This window comes from Lipophrys pholis, assembly GCF_963383615.2.
Source record: "Lipophrys pholis genome assembly, chromosome: 10".
In the NCBI taxonomy this organism is placed as follows: domain Eukaryota; kingdom Metazoa; phylum Chordata; class Actinopteri; order Blenniiformes; family Blenniidae; genus Lipophrys; species Lipophrys pholis.
Genome location: NC_137640.1, coordinates 11,237,606 through 11,264,022, shown reverse-complemented (window position 1 = coordinate 11,264,022; position 26,417 = coordinate 11,237,606). Strand labels below are relative to the sequence as shown.

The window sequence follows — 26,417 nt, the reverse complement described above, 5'->3', positions numbered from 1 at the left end:
TCATGAAAAACAGATGGGGAATTAGCTTATACATCAAACCGACGACTGCAACAACACTACACACCCTTTGAAAGCTGTGCTCTTACACATAAATAATCTTTCATAATCTATATAAATTCAGACATTAATGAGAAATAAAAAGTCCAAGGCTGACTCTGTTCAAGCAGTTTAAGGCAAGGAGTGGCATCTCGCTGCAGGGTGCGACAGTTATGAGGGTCACTGGGTATGAATATGCTTGCTCAGCCTAAATCATCATCACTGACTACATCGACCAACAGGAGACACAGAAATAAAGCCTGTGTTTGTGTGCGCGTGCTTCCCAAATACAAGTATTTATGATCAGACAATGCTACATGGTGACAGCGGCCAAACGTGAACAACCTCATCTCTTTTACCTCTCCATTCTTTGCACAGTCCCCGTCACAAAAAAATATAGTATCAATATAAATATTGCTGCAGGCCAGTAACACAGTGTGTTCAAACTAATGAGAAAATGCCAGCAGAGACCTAAAATACCACTGAGGTTGCCATGCCGACAAAGCTCCAGGACATAAAGGAACCACCAACAAGCCCGAATCTCAGTCCTGACATCTGTGCAATCAGCTCTAGAACTGGTGTCAAAAGAATAGCAGCCTCTTCACAAACACTACAAGCCTGCTCCACCTCCTCACAAAATCTGAGGAAGAAGCTTAGAAGTAATTACTTTTGTTTCTTCAGTGCTCTCCAAGAAACAGACACTGTATTATTGATTCTATTATATAATTCTTAGGGAAGCAAAACTATTACTTTCCCTTGGTCCTAATTGAACTTACAGAGATATCTGTAAATGTACGCATGTACACCAAGTTGTGATGCTTGTTCGTTGTCATTTTGTTGGACACTGAATTGGGTAAAACTATAGTTTAAGAGTTACTCTTTGCTGTGATTTCATTAAATATTCTGATTGTCTTGCATCAAATTATTGCTGGGGACATTTTACCTTATAAACTCTCTGAACATTCAACCAACTTCTAAGTGTTCTTGCTTGAAGACAAAGTTGTAAGAAAAAAACACTTTTAATCCTTTGAGTGGCATATAATCTACAATTCAAGTTCAAATAAATTCAAACCAATAGTCATAGACAGTTTCCTTCCAAAGTTGGATATGGGAATGCTACATATAGAGGAGATATAGAGAGGTCAGTGGCATTTTACTCCATAGACAGAGTCGCTTCATTCCCCTTTTACTTGGATTCATTAAATCCATCAATCAGTAGTCATTTAGCAATTTTCAGGCACTAAACTTTACCTCGAGTATTTTGCCGTTGAGTAACAAATTAACAAAAACACACATGTGCATAAACAAACGGTTTGAAGAAATTGAAAAGTAGACACAAATGCACAAAAAGTAAAATGTAAAACTAAAACAAAATAACAATTGAGGTGTGACCAGCTCTGCCAACTGAGCTATAGCCACCAGAAAATAGTATTAGCTTGAGAAAAATAGAAGAGAAAACTGAATAAAAATCCAAATATATGTTTCAAAGGTTGTTTTTTTTTAGATGACCGTAATGCAGGTCATTTTAAAGTATACATGACAACAACTGATTCAAATGGAGGTCCTCAGTCATCATGTGCAATAAATATGGAGATGCTGGGACATTTTTACTGGAGAAGCTCCACAGTAGAAGGAATTCTATGCATTACTACTTGAAATGAAAGCCTTAATTTCACCAAGCATATTGAACACATCTTTCCTTTCACATGGCTCTCTTTGGTGTAAATGCACACCAACAGCCTGTGTGACAGAGTGACAGCTCAGGGTCTGTCACTGAATCACAGATTACTCCAGACAGACGTGAGACAGAACATCACATACTTAATAGAAAAAGGTCAACTTCACTGTCAGAGCCAAAAAGAAAAATCCCCCAAAACTGCCAGAGCCATATATGAGGCAGTGTGGGAAACTTGATCAATAGTAAAAAAAAAAAATTGACTATTGCAGTCATATGATTTAAAAAAAAAAGAAAGTAAAAACAATTCGAAGATTGCCCTAATTCCAAGTCTTTGCCAAATCAAGAATAAAAAGCCATAATGCGAGCTCTCCACACCCTGTAGTTTTTCTCTTTCTTTTTAAATGAACCGTAAAACACTCACGAACAAGCTGACGTTGGATTACAGCTTGCTTTACTATGTTTGACAGAGGCTGCCAGAAGCATACACCTACTCCATGAATCGATCCAGTTGAAGCAGTGCCAGGTTTTGTAAAATAAGCCTGGGCTGTCATCAAAGACAGCAGGAGTGCAATATATCTGTCTGAATAATAGTATTAGAAAACTGACAGTAAATATGCAAAATTGATTAAGATAACGAGGATGAAACTTTGTTGATAGGGCTTTAGCAGCTTTAAAAAAAAAAAAATTTAAACATCTTTTTCAAGATGACTTCTAAAAATGACAGATATTAGAATTTTTATCCGCACCGGTGAAATCCGTCCAAAGAGTGGGGCTATCTGGACCAACAAAAACTGCTCACACCAGCGGACAGCAAGTCGTGCCAAGACATGAATGGACACTTCCTCTTACCTCCAACACATAGCAATGACATTTCTTATCCGAGCCTTTGGTCGAGGGTCCAGCTTCTTCACCAGATTCCTGATTGGCAGTGCTAATCTGTGCAAAATACAGCCAGGGGATGAGCGGCTGGGCTGGAGATGGGAAGGCGCCTGCCGTCGCTCGTTTGCAGGACCGGGGCCCGACGGGGGTCTGACAAAAACCGGAGACTGTGCACGTGAAGGATGAACGCCGGCGTCACAGTCCTCTCTCGTCTTTTTCGCGTTTCTCTGTGAATCTGAGAGTCTCCGGTGCCCTTTTCCTCTCAGCTCTCGGGAAACCAACACACAGCCATCTTGTTCAGCTTCAGCACCACCACTGCGTGGACAGCTCCTGGCAGTGACGTCAGAACGCGTGGTGGTTGGGTGTCAGGGTGGAGGGTCTCAAACGACTCATCATTAACTCCTCTCTCCAGACTTCTCACAGATGTACCGGGGAGCCCGTGGCGTTTTCACACATCCTAACACCTAATAACAGCAACAATACATTCTTTACATGTTTACATGTAATAGTCAAAGCCATCACGTATCTTAAAACAAATGTGAAACTGCAAAGATTACGTCCACTGGGTGGCAGTAATTCTTAAAAGTTTCAGTTGCATGTTGCTTTAAATTAACATCAACACATTCAGCTCTCATTGAATTACCAGTTTCTACTTCATCAAAATGTGCTTCTGTGCCTTTTTCTGAACAAAAGTATCAGTGACTCAATGGACCATCTTGTGGTAAAAAGTGGTATTACAAGAATGGTCAGGCTGTGGCTAGCTGGTTGTCCATCCAACCATCCATCCATCCATCCATCCATCCATCCATCCATCCATCCATCCATCCATCCATCCATCCATCCATCCATCCATCCAACCCCAACTAACTGTGTCGATCGAGGGTAGGATGCACCCTGGACAAGTTTCCAGTCCATCACAGATACAGACTGTTTTTGGACTGTAGGAGCAAACTGGACAAATAAATGCAATATAAAACACACAAGCACGCTCGCAGGCACAATCGACACAGAAGGCCCAGCCATGACATTGTGAGGCAAGAGTGCTCACCACTGATCCACTGCACAGCCCATACCGTGTTCATTTTGTGTGTGTGTGTGTGTATATGAAGATGATTAATTACAATATTTTCATTGTAAGAACTGCCTACATGGCATGGCACTGTAGTCATTACCTGTGTGGCTCATTGTGTAAAGAGCTATGATGTTATCAGAGAACATTGCTGTGATTGGGCAACTGGGTAACGTCACAAGACTAAGTAGTGAGAACTCATATCACACCTTATGCACTTTAAATTAGGGGTTTCAAATAGAAAAGAACACAAGAGTTCTGTTCATAACTCGCTATGGGTGATATCGTCACATCAGTAGATCAATGGTTTATCTTTTACTGCACACTCGAAATCATTGATTGCTTGAATGCCACATCTATTCTTTTGAAGGTGGACCGGTTCACCATTGAGAAAAATGTCAGAATCACAACACTGACAATTAATGGATCATAAGTATATCAGCGCCCCCTGCTGGACCGAAGTGGCTAATACAACATCACAGTTATTCAGTAAGATCAGTTTATCCTGTTTGGTAAATCAGCAGCCGCACCCTGGTGAGTCCGATTTGGTGCTTCGATTGACTTGATGTCCTTTGATGCGTTGGCCTGCAATGTGAAGTTCAACAATCTCACCTCACATTTGATTAGATTTTGCATGTTGTATGTCCATGCATATTTTTGTCCAAATCCACTTGGAATTCAAACATACTAATGTATGTCAATTAAAGCTATAAATGGTCTGCAAGCGTGAATCTGTGCTTGTCTCTATGTTAGTAGAGTAATGAAAGGCCAGTCTGTACTTCTGCTCTAGGTCATCATGACCACAACTTTAAGGAGGTATAGAAGATGGACGGAGGGTAATTAAGTCAGACACTCTAATCAATTTTCGAAAATGGTATTTCAGTATGGTTTAATGAACAATTGAAACAGTAAAAATATACAACTCTGACAACATTTGAGACTATTTGTCCTTTCTATAACCTGACATAATAAACGTAAATCTAAGCCTATTACATGTAATACCCCGTTTCCCCCCATTTTAACACTATAGAAACATCTCCCATCAACCAAATGTACAGTTGTGTTCAAAATAATAGGAGTCCAACACGACTAACCAGGACAATATTTCTACATTGAAAATGATTTACCAGTTGAGTCGAGTCATAAAACACAAACCCAGCATTTATGATATGCATGCTTCTATCTCGGTAATTGAATAATCAATTGAAAGATGCATGTTAAATTAATAATCGTTCATATTCAAGTTCAAAAATAATAGTGTCGGGTTTAATAAGAGAGGTCATCCATTCATTCTGTGAAAATGCAGGCGTCAATCAAGTGTGGCCCTTATTTAAGGATGAAGGCAACACATGCATTTCCTTCAGGAAACCTGAGATAACCAGACATTGTTCAGAACAGCATACGTTGATTAAAATGTTGATTGGAGAAGAGGAAACAGATAAAGATGTGCAAATAATGATAGGCTGCTTAGATAAATTGAGCTCCAATGCATTTAAAATGGAAAACAAAACCAGAGAGACGTGGAAGAAAACAGAAGACGAGCCAGAACAGCAGACTGAGTCGCACAGTTTAAAAAAGACATGCTGAAGAAAATACAATTATCCAAAGAACACATTTACTGGACTAAAGAGAAATGGAGAAACATTTTGAGGACTGATTAAAGTCAGTTCTGTTTTGGTCAAAGGGCCACAGACTGCTTGATGAAGCCCCAAACACTGAACTCAAGCCATGGGACACTCTGAGGACAATAAGGCCTGGTGGTGGAAGCATGTCTTACGACGGAGTCGGGCTTATTTATCACATAGCAGGGACCATGGATCAGTTTGCGTGTATCACAGAGCTTGAAGAGGTCATGCTGTCTTATGCTGAAGAGGAATGGCCTTGAGATAAGTTTTTCAAAGAGACAACGACCCCGAACACGCCAGTAAGTGAGCAGCATCTTAAGATTTCGGCCAAGAAATTAAATGAGAGATATGGAGTGGCCAACAAAATCCCTGGACCTTAATTACCTCAATGTGTGACTGTTCATTATGCTGCTTCTCACCTGTGGGACTAAAACAGGTTTATCTAATCTAATTTGAAAAACTTATGGGGTGACATCAGAACTGCTATTTCTGAGGCAGAACCAAAACAATGCAGAGGAATTGTGGGATGTTGTCGAGTCGTCTTGGGCTTGAATTCCTGTTAACAGAAGTTGGTCGACTCTATGAGACACAGATGTGAAGCCGTTTCTGAAAACAGTGGTTCCATAATTAAATATTAGTTTAGTGATTCACTAAATGCTAAATCTTAAGGTTTTCAGTTTAGAGCCCTATTCATTGTTCATTTTCTGTAAAGTTAATTAAAAATGTAAAAAATGTTTCTCCATGGTTTGATTTAGAATATAATGTGTAGCTTTCACAATTCACGGAAATATAAAATATTGTAAGGCTTTTGACCTTTGCTCACATTTTCAAACACTGCTATTACTTTGAACACAACTGCATTTTCTTGTAAACTCACAATTACTCGTTGCATCGGACATATCAAGAAACTGCAGATATAAAGCTATTTCAGAAAAAACACAAGGACCATGTTTACTGTGACAGGCCGGTGAAAATTACATTAAATCTGGTGATTTTCTGGAACTGTAAAAAAAAACAACAACCTCTCAGCACTTCCTCACTGATTTGCATTCACAAAAGACAAACACATGCGGGGCAGTATATATATTCTAAATAATACACAAATGTATAAACGATAAGCGAGTAGACCTGGGATGTCAAATATATGGCCTGAGTGTGAAAAGCAGCAGCCCCCTGTGGGATCCATTTCAGCCTGCAAGTGCATCTTGCAAAGTGTATGAAAAAAAAAAAGCAGGACAACATTCACTTTTACTTTTGTAACAGCCTTGTTGCAGGCATTGTAGTATCAAGTATCAAAACAATACTGTGAGGCTGGGTTTTTGGGCAAAAAGAAAAAGAAAAGCATGCTGAAGGCTGTATAAGTCCTTTTCCCTGAGAAGAGAGAGCTGCTTGTCCGCGTGGCAGGCATGAGTTCAGATCTTTGCTAAATAAAGTTAATGGTTGATTCTTGGAATGAAAAACAAACAAACAAACAAACAAACAAACAACAAAGCCAAAACAATTCAAGCAAAAACAAAACAGAACCTCAAAGACAGTAGGGGCCCTAAAATGATTTTTAAGACACCTGACTATTTGTACACATTGTAAAAATCTTAATGCTATAATTAACTTTTTACTTTGAAACTTTCAACTTGTTCATTTTAAGGGTAATGTTGCTATAGTTCTGCTGGTCTGAAAGGGAAAAACAAGTTCGCCAGCCCTGATGTAGAAGTTGACCTCATGATACCGACATGCCCCATTGCAAGGCATCAATTTGACTTAGTACCAACAGGCTGGTCGCGTGGCTCTCTGATCCGAGACAAAGTAGACCTCTGAATGATGTGCCCTCATAACTTCTCGCTGAAAATGAATGGAAGCATGCAGTTAGAGTAAAGATACACATACTACATATGTTTGCTATGTTTCGCTCAATTGAAAAGAAATGGTTCAGCATTGAGGAATATTTGCTGGTGTGTTGCAAATATTTCAATCAAACACAAGCTTGTACAAAAAAGAAACGTGAAGCTCCAAACTCCAGACGTTCAATGACGATACCAAGTAACATGATTTTTATTGAATGCAGATGCTTTATTGTAAGATAAATGTCCCAGCAAGTGCATGCATGTGTGTGGGAATCATGTTGAGTTGACACCAAATTCTATATCACGATAAATTGAAAGATTCAGATGAAATGCATGTTGTACTACTGCAACAACATTTTGTAATTTACTCCACATTAATTACCTGTCCAGATGAGACAGAACCTCACAAAGCTGGCTGAGCAAAGCATGATGTTTGTGAGGGTTTCCCTCAAGCGCTCCATTGAGTCGAGTCAGGTAAGAGTCCAGGTTTCCAAGAGACGCCGTCTCACCAGTTCCTGTTAGAAAAGGAAATTAATTCGATCCGCAAACTTTTGAACTCCCTTATAAGATATTACCATCATTATTATTATTATTATAACCAGAAATACAACACATGCCAAATGTATGTTCAGTTTGTATGTATTAAAGTAGCCTGAGTACTAATTTTAATTTGATCGCTTTGTGTATTATTTCTATATATACACAATTGAAGAAAAAAAACTAAACAAAACACAAATCTACCAGTTTGGACTAACCTTGGCTTGTGTACGGCGTTTTTTTCTGTTGACTGATGAGCAATGGTTCAGCCAAATAAAAGTGTGAAATGAGGCCAAATAAACGCAACTATAAAAAGTAGTCACATCAGATGTAAAAAGGAAATAAAGCCCATTACAAAAACTTGTGACACTAGAACACTCTCTTATTTCTGACCAGATTAAATAAATGCTAACCTGGCAGCGGGACTGATGAGAGACTGTTGACTAATGTGTGTTTAATAGCCAGCAGGTGTTGGTGAAGAGCCTGGGTACGTTTCTCGTCCTGCCCCAGTTCAGCCTCCAGACGCTCCTTGGCATGATACATATCTTTAATGTGCCGCTGCAGGACTGCATTCTGCTCTTCAAACTCAATGTTGGCCTTACGAAGACGGCGCAACTCAGCTTCTCGAGCTAAAGCACAAAAAAGAAACACAACACATCTTTGGAGGAAAATAAATAAGTGTCATGTTCTAGAACATTATGGCCTGAGGAAAAAAAAAAAAAAAAAAGGGACCAGTCTGCTCTCATTCCGAGCCATAATGAAAATGCTGCATCTTTGTCATATTGTTCTGAAAGCAGACTGCTTCTTGGTGTTACTTATTTTGGTTACCTTTATTCTGGTCGAGGAACTCCTCTGTGAAAATGGGGATATCAAATCTGCTTGAGAGCTCTGAAGACTAAAACAGAAAAAAATTTATTAAATTAAAAAAGCACAAATTAAACAACTCTCTTGTTTAGGTTCATGTCAAACTGCCTCAAATGACTGTAAATTGACAAAGAAGTCTGGGTGTTAAGTACCTTTGTTAGTGATGCTCCTGCACTACTGCTGCAGTTGATCAGGGGACTGTCCTCTGAAAAAAGAAAAAACAAAAAGAGTAAATAACAACAATAATATATTTAGCTTGACACTGTTGGAAAGTAAACACAAGAGACACAGAAAGAAATTGAGAGACCTCTAATAAAACAATATAAATGAATGAAAATACAATACTCCAAATCAAATTAAAAGTGCTGTTTAACACCTTGAAGGTGAACAAAAAAACAATATTTAATATTTTAGAGGCAGGTAGTGTAAGAAGGACACACGTGAACTTTGTGTCTCACAAGGCTCAGGAAACCAATGAAGAAGACTCTCTGGACTTCTGAATAACCAGTAAATAACACATACATGAGCAGTGATTAGCCTGATACCGACAATGAGCATGAATTAAGCCGAGTAGAACCGTTACCCTTTTTAATCCTTTTGTCTTGTATCTTAGCCGTGGTGAGTTGGTACGCCTCGGTCTGCTGATATTCTTTCAGTTCCTGAGCATACAGTATCTTCTCCCGTTCTGCCTCATCCAGATAGCGCTGTTGGTAAAAACAATATCATAATGCACAACTGAAGAAAATGTTGTTCAAGTGATTGGTACTTTAAGGAAAAGCTAGAATTTTGTGAGAAAGATGTGATGGAACTATACTGGTACATGCCCGTTCTTTAAAAAAACTAAACAACACAGAAAAACAACAGGCATATAACAGTATATTTTCATCACAAAGACCTGCTGATAGTATTTATATAATTAGACAACGTCCTTTCGGACTTTTGGGGATTACGTTTTTAGTTCATAAACTACATATAAACAGACGGCTACCTGTTTGTCGTTTTGGGCTAATCGTGTCCACTCTGCTCCGAGCCGCTTGGTGATTTCTGGGAAAGGTAGGTCAGGATATCTGGCTCGCATGTGTTCTCGGCGTTCATTCAGGAAGCGAACGTATCCCGTCACTGGTGCCTTTGGACCATTGGGCAGGACCTTCTTTCTCTTCTTTCCTTTAGGCCAGCCTCTTTTCTTCGGCTGTGTGGAAAGGAAAGCACAGTCTTCATAAAGGAAGAGAAGAAGAAAGACTGGCAGAGGTTGGCATGTCGGTCAAGTCTCTGTTGGTAATGGAACACAACTACTGGGCATATTGGTCAATACCAGTAATCTTCTCTACACTCCCACCACCACGTGGAGGAGCTTGTTCAGTGACAGGCTGCTGTCACAGAGATCCACAGAGAGACTCAGGAAGTCCTTTCTCCCGAGTCATCAGACTGAACAACATGTCAACAACAACTCAGTGTGTGTGATAAACAGGCACAACAATCAGGGCCCCAAACTCACTTTATTCCAACACCAGTATTACTCATGTTTGTTGTCCTTCACTACCTATTTCCCCATATTAATTCATACATATACTGTGTATAAGACAAAATAAAATAAGATTAGAAAATCCTTTATTTGTCTCACAACAAAGACCTTTCCACTGTTGCAGCAGCACGTGAACAGTAATAAAACAGTAACAAGATAATAACAGTGGCAATATTGTACATTTTTGCATGATGTTGGTAGTGATTAGAAATATATTAGGGATTATGTTATTAATGCACAGAATTAATGACTGTATTGCACACGAGAGAACAGTAACTAACATGCAGTGTGTCAAATTGTCCAGATTTGGGGGTATTTCCTGAAACACAGTTTTACTCTCTATTTACAGCACACATTCAGCTTGGTGCAGACAGCCGTGGCATTAATGGAACTTGTCGGCGCCGTTGGCTTTGTTTGTCAGATCATGATGGATGGCTGGACGGATCACTGCTCACCTCTTCTTGCGGTGGATCCGCTGCGTGTGACGGTCTGGGCTGCTGCGATGCATCACTCTGCTCCTGTTTGATCCCTCCCATCATGTCCGTCTCTGCAACCGGCTGCTTTCTGTGAGCAATGAAGCAGGACACAACGTCGGTTATTAATTTCAGTCTAAATTAACTCTCATGGATGCCGCTTGACTGTGCTAAGGTGGTGCTAGCAGCTCGGTGAGGCTAACGTTATGTGGACGCTCACACCGGAGAATAACCCACACAACAAAGGATATCTCACTTTCTCCGGGTGGAAAACATATAAATAGAGGAGGTGGGCATCCATACGCTGAGTGTTGATTTTTTCGCTCACGACAGTAACAGCGTTTTTCTCAAAAATTCCACTTTTTAGTTGAGCGTTTTATTACTCACCGATGATGAATCCTCCGAGCAAACAGGAAGAGCAGTTTGCCTTTCACCTGATTGGTCAGAAGCGTCACTCCTGATTGGCTAGATGAGGACGTCTCAGCACTAAGCCCCGCCTCTTTATATAAAACCAGAAAGCACCACACCTGTGACACAGGCTGTGTACGACACTTTTAAATGTCACAAAAAACACAACTATGCCAGCGTGTTGTTCTGCATACATTCACATTCTATTTCTAATCGTTCTAATATCTATTTTTGTATAAAAACATATATATTTTTTTAAATTAACTGTATGTTGTCTAAAACTTCAAGATAAACTGCTCAGCAGGACAATCCCTTCCTCCACCCCCTTCAAACATATTACTCAAGAGGGAAAGAAATACAAAATGTGTACCACTGTTAAAACAATTTAATCCAATTACAAGCAATGCACACAAAAATATCAAATAATCTCAACAATCTTTCAAAAAATATATATGTAGCCACTTAAAATTTTGATGGTACCAGATGACAGGTGACAATGTCATAAGTATCTAAGACCAGTATTTTCAAATAGTTCCTTCCACATCTGCTTCTTATTGACATAAATGTATTTGTTCAATGCCTGGTGCAGTTTTTACACAAATTATTCATTTCCCATTGTCTGCTTTGGCGCCTTGAAAGCGCTTTGTCCTGTGTCCACTCGCAATACACTTGTGCTCATGTTTCAGCGCCCCCACCTGGTCACAATGTGTCACTACTCTCACACCACTTTCACTCTGGTCAAGTCGGAGTAACTGCTTAATCTTGTTTTTAAATGTCTGGGAGAATGTGCCACAGACCTACAGAAGCTGAAAACAGGAGTACAGATTAACAGTCAGACATGATCATAAACAAAACGGCAGAGACAGTCAACTTTTTATGTAATTTTATTTATCGTTTACACTTTTTGTAGTTGTTTCTTCGTTATTATCAATCCTTTTGGCAAACATTTGTCACTGTATTCTGTACAGTCCGGTCCCGTGATGTAGGCTTAAATTTGATGAGCAAGAAGGAATGGGACAAGAGATGTCGGGTCCAGGCTTTTACAATTTGTCCAGATAGTTGTCCAAGGCTGGGACACCTTCTTTGAGACCCTTGCGTTTGCGTGTATCTGTGACGACGATACCGGGCTTGGAAGTGGCCTCCATCGGGTCTCCGGGGAGGACCTGCCAATGGTCGAACACGCACTGTGGGAAGGCCTGACCACCAGTGTTTGAACGAAGGTCGGCTGTGAAACCTGATGATGGACAACGCAAAACATACGTTACACATCTTGGTAGCATAAACGCACAACCACAACTGGTCAACAACCCAGGTGTATTGTTAAATGTCATTGGTGAAAAAGCAAAAGTGACTGTATGAACAATTTTATACAAATGCAGATTAATCCACCTCTAAATAACTACTTTTCTTTTTTACAAATTTGTCAAAACTGCCTGAACTTAAGGTGAAGCAATGCATGCCTAAAAGACTTACCGAAGGACTCGTTGACAGGCAGGTAGGCCTTGATGACATACATAGGTGTTCCCATAACCCTGCTCTCCTCAAACACGTGACCACGTCTCCTGGTCAGCACACCGTAGATTCCACCGATGGCGATTTCAGGACACTGGAGTGGAGATGATGAAAATCAGTCAAATGTACATTTGAACAATAAAAATACATAAGCATTGTGATATTAGCACTGGTATTGATATGTGTACAAATTCAATTCAGCAAATTAACTTCCACAGGTGAACTACGCCTCAGTCAGTACTCACCTGGATCTCCACCAGGTAGACTGGCTCCATAATTCTGGGCTCTGCTGTGAGCTCACAAGCATACAGAACTCTGCGGGCTGTGGGAATGATCTGGCCACCACCACGATGAATAGCATCTGTATGCAGGGTCACGTCATGGATGTCAAAGCGAACGGCGCGCATGTTTTCTTCACAGAGGACACCCTGAAAGACACAACATGTGTGAGAACTATTGACAAGTGTTCAATGTCACTACAAAAGTTTTTTTTTTTTTTTTTAAAGCTTTCTTGTACAACTTTTACCTCCTTAACGGCCCACTGGAAACCAGCCACAACGCTGTCCTTGATCTCATTAAGGTACTGCACTCCCTTGGTAACATCCACCAACAGGTTGGGACCAGTTCCATCAGGTCCGAAGCACCAGATCTTCCTGGCCTCACCGACGTCCCACTCGAACTTATCGGCAAGGTAACGAGCACGGGTCTTGAGCTCCTGACGAGCGGTGACATCACCCTTCTCGATGTCCTCAGCCAAGCCGTCTTGGAAGGGACGAGCCTTCATGAACAGCCTGTTGTGCTTGTTTGGCGACTTTGACAGACACATCACGTCAGACTCTGCACTGACGGTCTCTCTGTAGGACACCACAGGGTCGGATTTCTACAATAAAAATAAAAAAAAATGAAGAAAATTCAATATAGACTGTCTCTGGGAAACAAACTAAAAAAAGACATACAACCCAAGTTAGACAGCTGATTGTACATTTGTAGGAATGTTAAATAGGTCACCTTGAGTGGAATGCAAGCGTGATCCTCTTCCAAATCCTTGAGACAGATCTCCAGATGCAGCTCTCCAGCTCCAGCAACAATGTGTTCTCCAGACTCTTCAATGATGCACTGCACCATAGGATCAGACTTGGACAGACGCTTCAATCCTTCTACCAGCTTGGGCAGGTCTGCAGGATTTTTGGCCTCCACTGCCACTCTTACAACAGGGCTGACACTGAACTTCATCACTCTCATGTTGTGAGAATGCTCGAAGGTGGTGATGGTTCCGGTCTTCACAAGGTACTGGTCCACTCCAACCAGACCCACGATGTTGCCACAAGGCACATCCTCAATGGGCTCAGTGTAGCGGCCCATCATCAAAATGGTCCTAGAGGGGGGGGGAATCAGACATTCTGAATGTGTACAAGAGTCACATCTTAAAACCAATAATTCATAACACATGAAAGAACTAACCTCTGGATCGGCTTCAGGTAGAGATCTTCCTTCTTTCCAGGAGCATAGTTTGGTCCCATGATGCGCACCTTGAGGCCAGTGGACACACACCCAGAGAACACACGGCCAAATGCATAGAAGCGACCCTTGTCACTGGTGGGCACCATTTTGGAGATGTACATCATCAGGGGTCCCTTGGGGTCACAGTTCTTGATACCTGATTGACAGATTAAGAGCCCCAAATTTAACAACAGAACAAAGCCACCAATCACTTTCTACATTCCTTACACCTTAACATAGGCAGTTGTGGTTATGTGAGCTGCATGCTGAAAATCTGCAAAACACAGAAGAAAAAACCACAACAAAAACACCTTACCCATAGCAGCGTCGTCGTCTGGGGGTCCCTCATAGAGGAGCTCACAACGATACTTCTGGGCAGTGACGGGGGAAGGCAGGTGAATGGTGATCATCTGCAGAAGAGCTTCTCCAGCAGGCAGCCAGCGACGCATCACAGCCTTCAGGAGAGGCTTGCCCTCCTTCTCTTTGTCCTCATTGTCCAACTTGATTTCCATCTTCTGGATGAGTTTTTCAGTTTCGTCCTTCCTGAAGTTCATGATTGCGTCGAAAACCTAGGATATTTTGTTTGTATTTAAATGGTTCCAACTTGATAAATGTCAACGTGTTTCAAAGACCATCTCTGTGCCTGCTCAGGTTTGAGTTTATCATCACTGATTAGTCAGGTCAAAGTGAAGAATAGTTTAAATCATCACTTGCAGGCGGTGTTTATTCTACTTGAAGTTGACCTACAATATATGAACCAATCATATCCTTTAGTGCCTTAAATAGCCCAACGTGTGCAGTTACCTTGAAGATGGGATCCAGGACAAGGGCGCAGAAGGTACGGGGATACCTTTTGCCATCAGCTCCCACTGCACTCTTGACAAACTTTCCAGATGCAGAGTCATAGTACCTAAGATAATTAATGCAAAGATGAGTGAATCATTCCATTCCGAGGGCAATATTATTACATTGGATGTCAGTAAACCCACTCAAAATGTCTGATTATGCAACCTGTTGAATTTTGTTCAATTTGAGATTAGAATTATACACCGAGAGGGTCAAAAGAAAAATTCAACCCGATATTGGACCCAATTTTGAGCTACTCAAGTAAAATTACCCATATTCATGACGTCACTTAGGCTAGTCTTTCAGCAAAGACAGCCATTGACATGGAGCAATACTATTCTGATATCAATATTTAATATCTGTGCCTTAACATGTATGACATCAGCTTTTTTTAAGACATGTGGCATTAATGGTTATTCATTTATATGACCGGAGGCTGTGTGTGTGCATGTACATTATGTTTTCGTGTATACAGCTGGGGGGCATGGACTGATTCAGCTTCTTTTCCTGTTGTAATGTTATACTTGTATGTGGATAACATATAGTGGTCTAAGACGGTTAAAATTCAGCAAAAAAATTGGAGCATTATAACAAATTAAGACACTAAAAAGTACAAACATTCATACAATAGTGGATGGCTAATCTTGACCATATAAATGCAATATGCAATGTCATGTAAAGGCAATTTTCACAATCTTAAGTCATTTTGAGGATGGACAAATTGTTGAGATATTCCATCAAGTTAAGAGGCAGCTGAAGTGGTGTGCGATCTTTTCTGAAGTGGCGAATTGTTGCTGTAATAATCCAGCGGCAGACTTCAAATGTTTCAAACTGCATAATTACTAAATGTGAATCAAGGCGAAAGAATACTTTTTTTCTTCTTTTAACTACTTTGTGTGATACTGTAGCAATTTCTAATTGATACAGACCCATCCCCCCCGCTTCATCAGGTCAATGTTTTTGTTTCAGAAACACACCTATCACCCCACAGCTTCTTCATCATGTCCTCAACCTTTTTGCAGTGTTCAACTGATGACATCTGGGCATTTCCCTTGGCGGCAAACTTGGCAGCATACATTTCAGCAAACTGCTTCAAGGTGAAAGCCCAGCCATGGAGCCCAGAACCAAAGCCAACAGTACCAATGACTGGATCAACCTGTAAAAGAGACACGGCTACATTAGAATTTACATCTCGACTTGCATTTAGGGACACAAATTTCATCATGTCCAGGAGCGAAACAATCATGTTCACACACACCAATGATCATTACACAAGTATTTATTACTGCCATTCATTCCCAAGATAAACGTCGTTCTGAAATGCTATACAATGAGTTTTCTTCCAAAAACACCCACGTAGATGCAACATTCACTCGTCTCTTAGGACTTACCATGATTTGACCCATGGGACCTTTCTCTTCATCCTCTCCATAAGTGCAGATGATAACGTTGACGTTCTCCACAATACGCTGGAAAGTCTGGTACAGGTCTTCAGGTTCAAGCTGCAACTCCAGCAGAGCACGGTCCATCTTGTTCATCATGAGGACAGGCTTAATACGCTCACCGATAGCCTGGCGAAGCACGGTCTCAGTTTGCACGCAAACACCTACCAGAGAAAAAAATCATTTCAACCCACAGGATAGCAGTGTTGGGAATTCCCAGCATGGTCCAATTGACAAATTATAACTGAGTATTGTCCAGATTTCCCTTACCTGACACACAATCCACGACAACAAGGGCTCCATCAGTGACACGAAGGGCAGCAGTTACTTCAGAAGAGAAGTCCACGTGCCCAGGAGAGTCAATCAGGTTGATCAAGAAGCCACAACCATCCCTGCTCTGCTTGATGAAGGCCACATCGGTCTCACTCAGCTCGTAGTACAAGGAAATGGCTCTGTACATTCAGAGAAATGTATGAATTTAAAAAGGTGATGCATTACAATGCCAAAAGGGCCAGAAGAGTGGACACAACAGAAATATTGTGCCTTAGACACAAGATATTCAAGTGTAGTCTGGCATGTCTATTGTTGAAATGACAACTCCATGAAAAAGTATGACAAACACACAAGACTACCAAACACCGGGCAAGTAGTTATATTGGACAAATATACATTGCTGTTCAATTAAAGCAGCAGTTTTTCCAACTTTGTTTTTGATGACAAGCATTGCTCAAAGTCATTATTGTATTAACAAACTTGAATCTGAGGCCCCAATTGGACTACAATAAATTGAAAACCACTCTTCGGGTCAAAGTGGCAACATTTTCAAAACAATTGCCACGTACGTGGAAAGGCAGGAAACAATGCGGTCAGCACACAACTAGCGTGTACTTTATGTAACCAACCACATGTGCATAGTAGAGTATCACGATAACATTCAAGAGCTCTTGTAATGTTTCATGTTTTAAATAAATTTCAAATTTAACAACCCCAAATGCTATGGTCATGACGAGCCAAAATAAGACAAGAGTTTGTCGTTTTAACTTGAAACTGTATAAATGGGACCCAAGCCCATGAGAAAAATCAATAAAGCATTTAGCTGTAATGCAGCAACAGACAGGACGATTTTTATCTAGGACCTGTGCCAGGAGTTTTTGATGTGTGACATCAACTGAAATCATTAAAATGCATTAATTCTGAATATTTATAATATACATTGCAAGATCAACAAACTAATCTGAAATTTGCTCCATTCCAGATGCTTTAATTCAATCTGGTGTCTCTAAACACGAGTATATGGCATCCAGTCATCATTGCAACTTAGAAGGGTGAAATGCCATACTATTAAACATGTTAACGTTTTGTACACACTATAATGCATAACATACAAACTAAAAGTTAACATATTATAAATTAATTGGCTGAAACATTGGCAAGAGTCATAACAAGCAGCCATGTTAATAATACACACCCTGGAGTACTTGCATGAATATTAGTAGCACCATCTACAGGCATTTTATAAACAATAGTCAAAATATGACAAAACTCTTAACCTTTACCATATTGGGCATGGTATGTTCAAAATAAATTAAATTCACTTTATCTTAATAACAAACAATTAAAGTATATACTCTCATGAAGAAGAACATCTCACCTTCTCACCCTGCATAATCAATTCTGAGTTAATAAAATATGAAATGCCACCCATCAACCAAACCTAATATGATCCTAATTTCCCTTTTAATTTTGTCAGATGAAAGTTACCCACTTTATGACAATATCAAAAAAATGCTAACGCACAAACTTGCTAACAGACATTTAGCAGTTTTATAAAAAAAAAGAAAAGAAAAAGAAAAAAGAATGATACTTACGTTGACTTGATGGTAATGCAACGCTCCTGCTCATCTTTGCGTGTATCGGTAAACCGAGTCTCTCCAGCACGCGCAGAGGCGATGATGCCGGCCTTCGACACCAGAGAGTCTGTCAGAGTTGACTTTCCGTGATCGACGTGCGCAATCACAGACATGTTACGGATGTTCGCCTTCTTGTCCATGATGGTACGGATCTGGTCAACGGTGAAGTTCACCTAAACGACAAAACGGCAGAATGCGATTTAAACACGATGGGTCTCATAACGCACGAGCGCCACAGTGGATCACGGGACTTTGGAATAAACTTACAGAATGTCGACTTTCTGAAAACCCCTACCGCTTCTCTAACCACAATGAAGCCACACGTAATACACACAGAATCCATAATATCAAGCGGAAAAGAGCCTTATTTTATTTCGCCATCTTGTACAGATTGGGTGTCCATAAGCGCTGCTTACATAAGATAAAATGCTCCGCACCTTCACCCTGGGCGGCGGTGACCGCCATTATCAAATATGACGTTATTGTTGTCTACGCAGGGCCCGTGAAAAATGCAGCGCCTTTCGCCGGTCGCTAATACAATATCAACGCCACAGCCAAACTCTCCTCGACCGGAGCCACAACACGACCGGCAAACAGTCGTCATGTCGACATTTAGAAGCTTTAACAACCATAAGGTGTCATCAGGAACAGGCCACGTGTACACTTTCAGAACCTGCTAAATGCTAAACTTAGCCCGGCCTAGATGCCGGCAAATTATTCCGTTAAGGAGAAACAACGTCTAAAACCACACCGAGCTCCGTGCCTCGGCACGTACACACAGGACAAAACCAAAAAGATTAACCAAGACGTTTATTTATTGCCATTTACCGCGTTTACCACTATATTCACTTCATTTCGCGGAGCGCCCAAAGTCGATCCCAGCTAACAATGGGTGAAAGCAGGGTGTATCCCGGACAGATCACCGCGTCCCGATACATATTTACAACAAAATACCAGAGATTTAATGAGACTACAGGCCGGGATGGCCGCTGTCAAAGCAGGCTCAAGCCGCACCGGCACGTACCGCCTGACATAATGTCGTCAGCACAAAGTTACGAAATATATCGTGCGTATAAGACACGGCTACTTTGAAAAGCCTAACAATTGTTTTCTAATAAGTTTTAGTAAACACACAAGTTGTAGCCGGTCCCAACCACCCTTTTGGGGTTGGGGCTAAATTTAGAAAAGAAAAATGTCGCCGGTGCGAATCCAACACCGACTACATATACGGACACGGGATTTAGACTAACCTAAAAAACAATAACAACATTGTATTTACACTTCTAATATCAAGGTTAGGGAAATGTCTATTAACCCACACACCGATCGTTAGTAACAGAATAATCTGCGACTTACCATTTTTGCGGATGGTTTTGGATTCTCTTGGTGGAGAAAAGAGATATTTTACACTGCCCACCTCACGAGGGCATCGGCAGGGAAGAGGGCGCTGACTCGCGAGGATGAAACTTTATACATGTGCGTAGGTTTCTACGTCACGACGTGCTGACGTTGCGAATCGATGCCTTTTGGGTCGCAGCTACCTGCTCGTGGCTCTCTGCGGAGTAATATACCAACACGTTTTACTCAGAATCAGTTAATTGTTCTCTTTTACTGTCTTGACTGGTCTTTCTTTCCATATAATTCACACAGAGACCAATGCATTCAATAACAACACCCCATTTTAAAGCTGAAGTGTTGTGAGGTGGATTGTTTTGAGCCTTCCAGTGACGTCACTTCCCGTTTTGAATTGCTCGCAATGTGCCGACACGTAGCTCCGTTTCAGTTTCGACTATTTTGGATTTATCTTATGTGAATATTACTTCGAAACTACGCACATCCACGACCTGTTCATTGCAGCGTGTTCAGCACAAGCACCGGTTTCACCGCTCCTCACCAAAGCCCATTCATGCCGTTTGAGGTCGTATTGTAGCTTAGCATTAGCATAGGTGACGCTCACTCCCTTTCTGCCTTTAACTTTTTTCTCTTGCTCCGCATGTTTAGTTTTTTCCTGCTCATCGGCTTTATTTAGTGGTTAATGTTCAGGTGTCTAGAATTGTTTGAGCGCAGGGGAGAGAGGCTCCCTAGATTACTGCGCTGCACCGGCTGGCTGCAACACGGAGCTAGCCGGCCGAGCGGCGATGGTTCTGCCAGCGGTCCCAGGCCGGCCGGGTGACCGTTGCGAGGGAAACGTGGCTCTCGGCCCCCAGTTCACGTTTCTGACTGCTTCTGCCCACTCAGCGACACACCCGCTGGGGAAAATATTGTGGTTAGCGGTAGCTCCGAAGTCCGAAACGTGAAGTTAGAGACACCGGGGAGGGCATAGACCTTATAAGTTTGATAACTTTAGAATGACTATGGGGGAGGGGAAGACGGCTGATTGAACGTCAAGGAGCAGAGAGAGACATTATGGAAACTACTGGTTAAGAGTGAACATAAATACAGTAAAATAGCAACCCACAACACCCGATTACGTAAAATTAGAGCCCACAAAAGTTAATGTTTCATTGATCTGTGGACTTTCATTTTCTCTGGCCCCTAACCCTACCTGACCATCTACTTCATGTTTATGTCGTCATTGAAAACAACGTGGGTTACATGAACAGCTGTGTTTACAAGTATAGTATTCCGACCAAAGTTCAGCTGTCTGCCATGATTCTGGTTTGTGTCTTGTGTCACTCAAAGTCATCTTGATTTGTCTTTCCATTATGTTTATTTCTCTTGTAATTTCCAGAAGCATTCTCATGTTGTTGTTGTTGTTATTGATAATGCTTTGTTTAGTGTTTATAGGTCTTGATATGCTTCTGTTGTCAATGTTCTTGTTCCATGCTAATGTTTTGTGGTTTTAAAGGGTAATGTTCACGTTTGCATTCGTGTTCATGTCACCCTTCATATGTCAGCTGAGTGTCCACCCATGGACAGGTCTTACTACCATGCTTTCTGACACATCATGAACATGTAGTGCTTTTACCATGCAATGACAATTACACTGAAACTGATCTAATTATGAAACAAAGAACTGCACACCAGATTGAGTTTAAGCACTTAGGGGCACAACTGGATTGATCGATATATCTTCATTTTGAAAATGTAAAGAAGAAAACAAAACAGACAATAAAAAACTGTGTTATATTTAGGGTTTTATCCTTCAGCAAATAGTGAACCAGGCAAGTATGAGAAAGCTGCCTGTGATGCTTGACTCATCTAAGTACCTTTTCCCTCTGTGTCTGAAGTCATGTTCACTTACTTTATGTAGCACCTTCTTTAAGTTAGTTGTGGTACCAGTGCAGCTGTGCAAACAGACATGAACTGAACACTACTAATGTGGTTGGCAGTGGAGAGGGAGAGCATGTGAGCGAGATATGAGCTGACCAGGTATGAGCAGGCATCGATTTCTGGTAATGTGTGGTTGATAAAGTAAATCAAACTTAATTTTTCTTGGGTGCTATAAATGCCTAAATCTGTATGTCATATAGACACCAAAACTATTGTATAAATACTATAATTATCACATATTCAATACGATATGCAAACATATTCTCTGAAGATTTTTTATTTCTTATTCATTTTCAAACATTTTAGTGTATGTATTAATTTATTAATTCATTCATTCATGAAAATGTAGTCACCCTCATGATTGCAGCCTAATTCAACTGCCATAGACATTTTCTGAAAACTAGGTGTGATACAATTGTATCCTTCCTTCTTTGTGTACAAATCTCAGGTACTTTTTATTGTATGTGTATTTTTATTGAGGTCCCTACATCGTACTTGTGTTCTGCAAGTGCATATCTGATGTAATTTGCCTGAATGACAATAAAGTAATCTGAATTTGAATCGTTGTAGGATATTTTCCATTTCATTACCTGCTTGGGAGTTTCAGATTGGGTTTCATTGTTTATTATTCACATATCTCTCTGTCATTCAGTTTTAGAAAAAAACAAAAATGTTGCTGAAGCCTTTTTTAGAGTTTGTCTTTTTTTTTTCATCACCATAACATTGCACCTTCTCCATACAAATTATATGCCATTTCATTCTGGCACTAATCCCAGTTCACTATGGGTGAAGGCAACACACACACACACACACACACACACACACACACACACACACACACACACACACACACACACACACACACACACACACACACACACACACACACACACACACACACACACGCGGTCACTTCAGCATGTAGGCAGAAACTGAACCTGAGGTTCTACCAACCGGTTCTACCAACCGGTTCTACCAACCGGTTCTACCAACCGAGCCATGCCCATCCTTGTACATGGTAACCTGCCACCTCTGCTCTATGGTACTTAAAGGCATGGCAGCTTTTTCAACACCCCTCTTGCTTGTTTGACAAATTAGTTTTATCAGCGAATCTGTTGATGTTGTTGAAGCAGTGTTTGAAAACATTTGCATGACATGCCGCCATTGCACATTTGGTGTAAAGGCCTTGATATGTTTTTACTTTTTTTTGGGGTCCTGTTTTGTGTCTTCATAGTTGTTATTATGTGTTCCGCATTTCTATTAACCTTAGGTTCCTTTTGTTTAATAGTTTCATGACTCAATGTGTTATCGTCCCTTTCAGCTGTTACAATTTGGTCTCTCTATGTTGTTTTTCGATCCAACTGTCTTTCACATTTTATGTTAGGTGTGAAATTCTATCTCTTATTTCAATCTAGTTTATTTTAGTCATGACATGTGTTAGTCTCACCCGTTTGAGTTCTTTCTTGCCATTTTTCTTGTTGTACATTGTGGCATTAACCATTGTGGCTGATGAAACATGAACAGTTGTGGTCTGGCTTCATTATTTATGTCTGTGGTGAGTTTTCGTGAGCTCTGTTTGTACTCTCTCAGGTGTCTTGTTGCCACATGTGTTTCATCTTGATTACTTGTTGATTGTTAGGTGTTTGTTGTTATGTTCCCGCTGTGTAAAGGTGTGCTGTTCTCAAGACTTTTTTCAGATGTTATATGTCATGCCATGTCATTTGATTTAGTACTGTGTCTAATTTGCTGCCTGTCCAGTTTCTATAGATGCCGACCTGCTGGCCGGTCTGGTTTTTGACACTGACCTGTTGTCATTCTCTTGTTCTTGATATATATTCTCATCTGACTGTAAGCCATGGAGATGGAATATTGACTCGCTTGCCTACTGAACACAAATTAACTCTCTGAACTGACACATACTCCCCAAGAGGTGAAAACATTTAATGTTTACATTTCAAATGTAATTAGACACTCAGGTACAGAACTTCTGAAAGGAAACTGAATAGTGTAAATTGATTCCTGACCAAACACACAACAGAAAAACATTTTGGAGATGATATGTCTTGAATTTGCAAACCAAGGCCTATAAAAATGTGGTCAAACTGGGCTTGCAGCTGTGGGAGAGAAAACAAGTTTTTCTATGCATATGTTTATTGTTCATGCCCCCTGACAGACTGCCGCAGTAATAATTTACTTTCATATGACAAAAATAACTGAAATATATGTGTGAACGTGCATAGTCGTCTGTCTGTTTGCTCTGTGGTGGACTGGTGACCTCTACAGTGTGTATGTACCCTGCCTTCACCTTGAGGTGGCTGGAACTGGCTCCAGTGACACGCAGCCTTGAACTGGATAAAGCAATATTGAAGATGGATGCATTGAACTTTGGTATCAATATTACGTTAGTGTACTTCAGTATATATGAGCATTTTCTGAATGTGCTCTCAGAGGCCTTTAAGGATGTTTTTATCTTGATATTTTTTTTCAGCCAACTACATTTAGGTGTCCATTTACTTTAATTTTCAATTCACAAGTATCACTTAAATGACTCATCTTACCATAATCTGAGTCACCAGATTCACTTGACATAATCATCTTCATGTCTTTGCCTCTGGTCAATCAGTGTCACCAAAAATTTCCTCTTGGGTGTCCTAACCTCTTAAGTCACCAATAAAATTTGTTTTAATCAGATTGAAGTTTAGAATTAATATATGGTGTACAAATCCTTTAGTAACTAATTTCAATTCAATGTATATCTATTTCTATTATTACAACATCTGAATAAAGACCATTTTAAATCATGTCCGTCACCAAACATGATTAAATTACATAAAGTAACCGAGCAAATTATTACTTTTGATAATAGACTTGTCAAATTGAGTTTCCTCTCACAAGTTTAGACTGAAATGCCTGATGTGACATTCTGTTTTACCCAACAATATTAAGCAAATTGTATATATCTGAATTGTTGGAAGGAATGTAGAAACAACGGACTGAGTGTGATGATGAAAAACTTTTAATGTAAGGATTGCAGCTGTTCACTGGCTGGATCAGCTTAAATGGCACAAAACAAAACAAAACAAAACATAACCCATGAAACTGGGTTAATTGAAAAAAGTGACACATTTGTCAATCTGGGTCCTATTTTCAACATAGACGAATATAATATGTTATAAAGTTATTCAACATCATCGCATATAATTGAAACGCACCTTGCTTCAGTACATTTCCAGCAGATGGCACTCATGCTCCATATTTGAGCATGCACGTCCTCGAAAGCAGCCACAGCTGCATCATGAACTTTTCACACTTCGTGTTTCGGTCCTGTCATTTCACTACACGTTAAAGAGGAAAGGCAGCATGCTCACCTCTCGTTTTCCATTAATGGCCTCATTCAGCGATACGAAACAGGCTACCGATTAAAAAAAAAAAAATTGGTAAGTGGGTGTTTGTTGTTGATTTCATGACCATGGGTTTTGTGGCTTATAAACACATAATGCATCTATTTGCAGAGATACATTGAGGAGGACCACTGAATGAGCTGAAGGAGGGCTGTGTGGTTTTCTGAGTACCTTCAAAGAACATGTTCATTTTAAATTCTCACTGGCAATGAACAAAACCAACATGAAAGATCAATACAGCTCTTGTCAAGAAGTATAATTAACCCCCTTTTTTTCAGGTGGGTGGATATTCAGCCCATATTATCATACAGCTGCACAACAATATGATTTATATTGTTGGGAATGCATTCACAGAAATATATACCTTCTAATGAAATCACAATTTCACAGTGTTTGCCGCCAGTATATTTTTGTTTAAAATTTTTTTCACAAGAACATTTCACAATTGGCTATTCTACTGTATCCATCCATCCATCCATTGTCTCCCGCTTATCCGTTTTCGTGTTGCGGGGGTGGCAGTCTGAGCACTGTCACCCAGGTCACATTGCACCGATTAAGAACCTTTCCTGCAGGTGGTGAGCCCATGGGAAGGTGGCGCCCGGCGTGGGACATGAACCCACTACCTTGAGATTGCAAGTCTCATTCTACTGTATATGTATATTATATTTCAAGTGTTATTGGAGTAGGCAGCCATGTGGCAGTGTAGAGTTTTACACTCTTGTCTGACAGTGAGAGAAGCTCTGGTTTAATTCCAGGTTTCCAGGCCGAGCTGCATTACAGAGTTTGCATGATCTCTCTCTGTCTCTGGATCTGTTTTTGACCTTTGATTTAGTTTTTGAAAAGTTGTGTGTACCATACCCACTGGCCCATTTTAAATCGAGATTAGCTCCAACTTCATGAAACTCTAAATTGAACAAAATTGTAAATTGGTAGATTGATATTTGAGGAGCTAACAGATCTTGGCTTGTTGCCAGAAAAGCAACAGTGAAGGGCATGGTGTAACAGGTCACCAGTACGCATTACATGGCTATCGCAAAGAGATCTACAATTACTCAGACACATAAATAGACTATTTGAATTCCCCAATTAATACCGGAAGTGTTGGGAGGAATCTAGCGCAGTCAAAGAAAACCAACACAATGTGTTTTGATATGCAAACTGCATACACAAAGATCCAGGTCAGATGCAAACCTAGGTCTTGTGAGAAGAGAATGTTAATTACACCACTATGCCAGTCCTCATAGCATGGATGATACTGCAGAGCATCCAAAATGCATGCATGATGAAAAGTAAAAACTGGAATTCAACCTCTACTGAATCGTAATAGTTCTGAACCTTTAGGATCTGCAATACAATTGTCTCTTTCTTCACACTTGTGATTCAAGTCACCATGCTTTAATTTTACCCCCCTCTTATTCTTCAACTGCTTCTTTCATTATTGAAAAAAAAGAATTAATCCCTGAAAGCCCTTAATGTGGCAGTAAAGACAATTGAGTATGAAGTGTTATTGTATTTACAATTTCATAACGGACATCAGCTCTCTTACAAGACAAAATGGTTTGGAGGATGGGTTAAAAAAAAAAAAATCCAGTTTGCATTTC

At 40.4% G+C, this 26,417-nt stretch overlaps 3 protein-coding genes across 3 annotated transcripts in view; all 3 read right to left on the bottom strand.

Moving 5' to 3' along the window:
- Positions 1 to 2,914, bottom strand: part of unc13a (unc-13 homolog A (C. elegans)) — a gene marked incomplete at its 3' end in the record, with an annotated part of 49,923 nt that extends 47,009 nt beyond the window's left edge. Inside the window, exon 1 of the mRNA XM_080474048.1 lies at positions 2,564 to 2,914. Within this exon, the coding sequence (XP_080330174.1) occupies positions 2,564 to 2,585 (22 nt within the window). The 5' untranslated portion in view covers positions 2,586 to 2,914. The remainder of the gene's footprint in view (positions 1 to 2,563) is intronic.
- Positions 2,915 to 4,521: 1,607 nt separating this feature from the next.
- On the bottom strand, positions 4,522 to 10,947 carry hmg20b (high mobility group 20B). The gene is made up of 9 exons (XM_080474170.1): positions 10,912 to 10,947; positions 10,507 to 10,615; positions 9,518 to 9,718; positions 9,113 to 9,233; positions 8,682 to 8,734; positions 8,494 to 8,560; positions 8,079 to 8,294; positions 7,511 to 7,643; positions 4,522 to 7,126 (listed from the first exon to the last, which is right to left on the bottom strand). Exons 2-9 carry the CDS (start codon positions 10,588 to 10,590, stop codon positions 7,114 to 7,116), a joined length of 888 nt encoding a protein of 295 aa, XP_080330296.1. The 5' UTR covers positions 10,591 to 10,615; positions 10,912 to 10,947; the 3' UTR covers positions 4,522 to 7,113.
- An 851-nt stretch (positions 10,948 to 11,798) lies between these two features.
- LOC308115637 (elongation factor 2b-like) lies at positions 11,799 to 19,866 on the bottom strand. The gene is made up of 13 exons (XM_080473247.1): positions 19,499 to 19,866; positions 18,101 to 18,315; positions 16,503 to 16,684; positions 16,182 to 16,396; positions 15,768 to 15,946; positions 14,749 to 14,854; positions 14,261 to 14,513; positions 13,906 to 14,101; positions 13,453 to 13,819; positions 12,971 to 13,324; positions 12,690 to 12,872; positions 12,406 to 12,538; positions 11,799 to 12,166 (listed from the first exon to the last, which is right to left on the bottom strand). The coding sequence occupies exons 1-13, from the start codon at positions 19,499 to 19,501 to the stop codon at positions 11,973 to 11,975; spliced, it is 2,580 nt and encodes an 859-aa protein (XP_080329373.1). The 5' UTR covers positions 19,502 to 19,866; the 3' UTR covers positions 11,799 to 11,972.
- Between the last annotated feature and the right edge of the window lie 6,551 nt (positions 19,867 to 26,417).